At 49.1% G+C, this 6,631-nt stretch overlaps 1 protein-coding gene across 1 annotated transcript in view; it reads left to right on the forward strand.

Annotated features, from left to right (window-relative positions):
* Positions 1-6,631, forward strand: part of HPCA (hippocalcin) — a 28,252-nt gene that overhangs the window by 17,368 nt on the left and 4,253 nt on the right. The window contains exon 4 of the mRNA XM_083454617.1: positions 6,077-6,182. Coding sequence (XP_083310743.1) covers positions 6,077-6,182 — 106 coding nt within the window. The remainder of the gene's footprint in view (positions 1-6,076; positions 6,183-6,631) is intronic.

Here is a 6,631-nt window from a genome sequence, read left to right on the forward strand (position 1 = left end):
AAAGAATTTGTAACACGAACAGATTCATGTTGTACTTAGACACCCCACTGAACTTTGGGGGAAAGTGAAAAGTGCTTATGAGCTCATTGCAGAACAAGCTGATCACTGAGGGCAAGTGCTCCAGCTCATCCACCTCTAAAGCCATCCCTGGGTGTATCAGAGCATCTGACAACACTCTTCCCTCCAGCTGTTTTGGACCACAGTTCCCTGCTGCCTGGGGCTGCTGGGAGATGCTAGAATCATAGAATTGTAGAGTTGGAAAGGACCCTGAGGGTCGTCTAGTCAGAGCAGAAACTCAGTCAGAGCAGACTGTCCATGGGTGGACCATGCAGAGGTGCAAAAGGCAATTCTGGTGTCTCGACACCAGGAATGAGTGAATGATCCAGATGCACCCAATGCAGATCCTCAGCCTTAAATCCGGCTTCTGGGAAGGAGGTGAGACCAAAGCAGCAAATCATGCAGAGAAATGACAGGGAGACACCTCCATGGTGGGAACTATGGGCTCATGGGAGCTCTTTCAGTGATGAATTTTGTCTGGGAATTGTTGTCTCAGGGTCTCAGATAGGCAATGGAAGTCCTAATTGCTTATAGTATACTAGAGGCAGAAATAAGGGCTTGAAGATGCATGTCATGAGGTGGAGGAAAGAAAAAACTTTCCCCTGCACTACGTTGGGAGGTGTCAAGTGAGAAGAAAGGAAAACAGATGCGTTCTCCCCACTCTCCAGAAACATTATCTCCCCCAATATATAGCAACGAAATGCTCATTTTTAGGGTTGGCTGGAGGCTTGAACAGGAGCTGAGAATTCACTGCAGCATTTGATGTAGTTCTCATCTTGGTTGGGTTTATTTCAAGCCGCCTTTCTCTTCCCACCTACCACTCACTGTTTGAAGGGAAGTGTTGACATTGCCTTTTTCAACCCCTAAGATATGTAATGCAGGAGGACCAAAATAGTTCTGGATAACTGGACCCTAAAACTCAACAGTTTCAGAATTTCCCCCTAATTAAAACTGGCCCTCACTGCTTAACCAACCAAAGCCATAGTTGGTTAATGTGCTGATTAAGTTGATCAAAGCTTGCAGTCCTAATTGAAGGAGTGGGCAAATCCAGTCTTAAGGGGTAATTAATCTTGAGTGTGTGCCGTTAGTAGTGATGATTTAATCTATGCTTCAGTTGATTAACGCACAAAGCTTTAAGATATGTATTTAGGCTGTGTTTATCAACAGTATTTGCAGTGGCCCAGAGTAGTTCCTTGGAGGTGTGGGTGGGTGGATGACCTGTCAATGAAGCCCAGGGGTTTTCTCCGGTTTTGTAGACAGGCCTTTCCTTCATGTCTGTCTGCCTCCCTTCTTCTTTCTACACACTCTCTCTCTCTGTGCCTCATTCTCTTTCTCTCCCCCTCTCTCTGTCACTCTCTAAGCGATGCTGCAGATTTAAAGGAGGATACGCCCGACAGAGGAGATGGGAGAGCTGCTTTTCATGGAAATTTAATCGGCAAAGGGAGCAGATTAGCTGGGGTGAAGGGTGTGACTGGCTTGCCCCTCGTGGATCCCTCTGTGCCCGGGCACCCGGGTCGCCTTCCTACTCTGGCAACTGCTCATCCCATCCTTCACTGCCCACTAGACGGAGGGAGGGCAGGAGGGGTGGAACAGCTGTTCCGTTTCTGTGCCACAACAAGATGAAATGAGACATGGAGGCTTTAATCCCGACCAGTGTCAGCAAGTCAAAGGAAGCCCCCCCCCCCATCAGTGATTTGGATGGGAAATTAGGTCCATATTGCAAGATGCAAAGCTACAGACCTCTCAAAGGAGCCCCAGGGCACAGCTGTAGAAGAGTCCATCCCTAGTAATTTTGGTAGCACTCTTTAAGCAATTTTTCAGAGGGCTTTGCGGGATTTGTCTTGCAGGTCTTCACAGCTCCTTCATCATCACTATTCCTATTATTCCTCTTCCCATTTTTCAGGAGATGGAGCTGAGACTGAGGAAACTAGGGACTTGCCAGTGGGCACACAGTGAGTCTGTGGCAGGCGTGAGGCTTGGACCCTTTCCCGCTTTTGCCCCACTCCCCTCAGTGCCTTTTTCGTTTCATCTCGGCTTTTACCTCATCATCATCTAGATAAGAACTAGATGTTATTCAGTAAATGGGATGCGTTTGCAGAGAAGGGGCAGAGAGGGATCAGAAGTGCTGAAACATCACATTTCTCCATCCCTTGGTGATTAAAATTTGGAGGCCTCTTGGGACCCTATGAAGCTACCTCTGACATCTCAGGAATACCCTAAATGGAACTCAGCTGGAAAGGTCTTTAGTAAGAAAGAGGCTGAATTTCACAACACCTTTACCAAGGCTGTTGCAATGGAGGCTTTTTGTGTGTTTAGGACAGCTACAGTCTGGGAGCAGAGACACCCCAAACCCCCGACAGACGAGGCAGGTTGGAGCAGGGAAATAGTGAACCAGAAAAGTGCCATGCACCCCCACATTTCTCCACTTTGTCTCCTCCCAAAACTACTTTTCTTTTCTTCTTCTTTTTTAAGGTAAACTGCATCAGGGACATTAGTATACACATGTGACACATTAGTGCAAACCAAAGGCTATGTACACACGACCGTTTACTCTGGCTCCAGTGCGCTCCCACCGCAGGGGTTGGAAGCAGAGCATGTGTGACGTTAGCCACAATCCTGTAGTCTTTTGAGAAATATCCCTGTTTGATATGTTTTTCCTCAAGCCAGCTTTCATCTGATTTGAAAACACAAACCATGGTTTATGGTGAGGTGTGCATTGTTCAGACAGCTGTTGTGTGCACAGACAGCCGCTTCGTCAGAAAGGAGTTCAGGTGGGATTGCAGGTTTGGGGAAACAAATTGGGTCACGCGCATCGGGCAAAGATCCTCCTGTCCCTTCTCTGGTGTGTACAGCAATGTTTAAATGCGGCTTGAAATGCATTGGGGGGAAGCAACCTCACTCCATTTTAAGCCATGAATGTGTTCATGGCCTAGATCTCTCTCCAAAGAGCAGCCCTGGTCTTCAGCAGCTTCCTGGGCTGTGCCCTGATAAAAACAGGCGGTGGAGCCTGCAGGTTCGGTGGGTCCAACTCTGGTGTGTTTCACAAACTGATGCCTCCCAGATGTTTTGGGCTGCAACTCACTGGCTGATGGGAGCTGTGGTTCAAAACATCTGGGCACCAGGTTGAGGGATGCTGTCTTACACCCAGAAGATAACCAGGTTTGATTTCAGCCTGCTGCAACTGTTGTTCTGGTTCTGTGTCTTTTCAAACCACAATTTACTTTGAACATTCCTCTGCGCAGCCAGAGTGGGGGGAGGGAGCAGAAACCCTTTGTAAATGAACTTGCCTTTGGGGATCCCTTTTTGTTCCACGCTGACATGCGTTACGGTTGTTTTTGATCCCATCCGGGTTAAAGCACCTGCTTTTGGGGAGAGAACAGGTGGGTTCCCCACAGAAAGCAAGAACTAGTCCAGATTGCTTGGAGGCAGCCGTGAATCTTTTAACTGGGTCTTGGATATTTATAAATTGGAACTCTAAAGTGTCCTTGGCAGAGAGAAATTGGAGCACCTGGGAGGGTGGCTTCTTTTTTGTGCAGGTGGATTAAAGCTGGGTGTGTTCCAAGATCAGTCAAGGGTCCCATCTACTCATTCCTCTTGAGAGGTAGAAAGAATAACAACATCCCCTTTCAGGTTGAAAACCCAGATCTGTGAAGGATCCAACCATCTGGGGCTGGTGGGAGTTGCAGTCCAGAGCAGTTCAAGAGCACCAGGCTGGGGGAGGCTGGCCTCGTAGCAAATGGCTGCCGTGAACTCAGAGACATCAGTGAGGGAGTTGGTTCAGCCAGGTGTTGGAATCCTGGATTTCAAACCTTTATCCAAGATGTGAGAATTCATTGGAAGGGTCATCCTATGTTCCCTATCCGTAAAATGGGAATGGCAAGGGCTTGCACTGATGATGGTGGTGGTGGTGGTGATAAGTGCCACAAAATAATCAGTGATCAGAAATCCTCATTTATTTTGGTTTGGTTTGAAGTATCATGACCATTTCATGGTTGGCCCTGGCCCCTGATCTGTCTATCCGGAGGGGCTTTTGTGGAATTTGCTAGGTACCCACACAGGGCAATGAAACATGGTGAGGAGGAGGGCGTGTGCCCTACTTTTCCTGAGGTTGCTTGGAAAAGTAGCCAAGGAGGCTTCCTTAGACAAAAGAACTCAGCAGGGACTTCCCAGGAGGCATCTTACGAGGTTATGGAAATGCAACACAGACCAGTCATCTTGATCTCAGTGGCAGCTGGCCTGGGGAGTCTGCCTCCCTCCAGATGTTGCTGCACTCCAGCTCCCAACATCCCTGGACGCTGACCTCTCTGTCTGGGGCTGATGGGAATTGGAAATCCCACACAACATCCAGAGGGTGCCAGGATGGGAACATTTCCTCCCCACCACTTCATACAAGAATTCAGGGTCACTGAGTTCTGAAAGCAAGTCACTTGACTTCACACAACACACATCCAGCTTATGGAACTCACAGCCACAAGGTAGTGGTGTTTGGTCAGTCGCTTAGACTGACAAAGGGTTTGGCAAATTCATAGAAGATTCCCTTTCTGTTAACAGCTGTCTGCAGAGGTAGTATAGGAGACAGCAGGGGAAAGTGGACGTCGCCTCCAGGTTCTCCTTGGAAGCTCCAGGACACTTCTGTCTCCAGCTGCTGCATGATGCTGGTGCAATGCCTGTCTTCTTACTGAATTTCCTGCCTAGCTTTATATTGCCCTCTCCTGGTGGCAGGAGAGTATTGCATGTCTGCATTAAGGGTTGCTGCTGCTGCTGTTAGCCTGGGTTTGCCCTCCTGGACTCTGATCTTGCCCCATGCAGGGCAACCATGCAGAAGGGTGGGGGTGGTGGGAAGACTGACAGAGAGACAGAGACACTTCCCCCTCTGTCCTTACAGTTTGTTTTCCTTCCCATTGAATCCTGTCCTCAATGTTTAGAATATTAATTACCAGTTTCTCCAACCACGCAATGCACACAGCCTCCTGGGAAACAGCAGGCCTGGGTAAAAAAGAAAAGGAAAGAACGTTATTTTGTAAATGCTGCTTTTTTATTTAATCAAGTCTGCTCTCCTTTCTTCCTTGTGGCCTCCGAGCGCTTGGAGATTGCACAAACATAGTGGCATTTCTCGTTGATTCTTACCCAAGGGGCCTCCACCACTCCTTAGAGAAGCCTGCCCTGCCCTTGGTCTGGCTGGGAGTTCTTAAGCATCTGGAGGGCACAAGGTTGGGGAAAGCTGGCTTAGGGCAAGAGATACTAGGGTGGGGAGAGGATTAGACATGCATTAGATGTGGGAAGCTCCGGAGCAAAACCAGGAAACCCAGAGCTGAGCAGATGGTGCTGGCAGCTCTTGAGTTACCAACATCGCCCAGCTTGCCCAGACAATGCTGGGGAGGTCACGGGCTGCTCTGGAGGGCCCCTCCCTATCAATCCCTGCCATCTGCACTGTGCTGCTAGCCTGGCACGCAAGGAGGCTGCTGCATTTCACACACTTTCTTCTGACCCATGGCAGGAATCTTCGCACAACCTGAAGATCTGAGATGGGCCTGCCTGTGTTAAGTGTTGCATTGGGAAGGTTGGGAAGGTTTTTGTAGCGTTTCTGGCAGACCTTATCATAGGGGCAGCCAATGTGGCGCCCTGCAGATATTTTGGACTACAGCTCTTGTCATCCCCAGCTAGCAAGTCCAATGGTCGGAGATGATGGACGTTGGAGAGAACCACGTTGGCCTGCCCTGTCTTAAAATATGAATTCAGAGGTGTTGGGAGTGCTCATCTGCCTGGAAAGGGCAGCCTTTTCTCCTGGAAATATCTCCCCCCCACCCCCGGCAACAATTTCAGAGGCTTGGGGGCTGGTTGTGACTATGCACTTTTAAGAGGAGCTGCTTTCTCCATTCTGCATGGCATTCTCTTTATCGATCTGCCGGAAAGGCAAAATAGAGCTCAAGAGGGAGAACTCCTTGCTTAAGCTGACTGTCCCCACAGGGCTGCAGCTCGGAATTTGTGTCTCAACTGGTTCCCTGCTCCTTCTCCACAGGCCATCTACAAAATGGTCTCATCTGTGATGAAGATGCCTGAAGATGAGTCAACTCCTGAGAAGCGGACGGAGAAAATCTTCCGACAGATGGATACCAATAATGATGGTAAATGAAAGGAGAGAAAGATTAAGAGGCAACCATCATCCTTAAATCCAGAGCTCTTAGATGGAAAGGCAGGCATGCTGATTAAATATATCAGTTGGGGCGGGGGGGCGGGGAGAGTGACAGGAGGATGACCCACACAGTGATTTGGCAAAGCTGGAGGTCAAAGGTGGCGGGAGGCAGGGAAGGAAAGCCAAGACGCCTTCCTGCTGCAAGGACAGGTTTTAGCATCTGCTTTGCATGCAGAAGGTCCTAGGTTCAATCCCCAAACACATCTCTGTGTAGGATTGGGGAATTCCCCCTGGTCTGAAGCCCTGGAAAAGGAAGATCTCTTCCTGCTAACTCACCCTGCAAGGTGGTTGCCACTTTGGGAACAGCCAGTCTAGATGGTTTGGACAACAACTCCCATCAACCGCTGCGAGTGCAGCTATGAGATGGATGGATAGCTCTCG

The sequence above is a fragment of the Podarcis tiliguerta genome (genome assembly GCF_965153285.1).
Source record: "Podarcis tiliguerta genome assembly, chromosome: 8".
NCBI classification, from domain to species: Eukaryota; Metazoa; Chordata; class Lepidosauria; order Squamata; family Lacertidae; genus Podarcis; species Podarcis tiliguerta.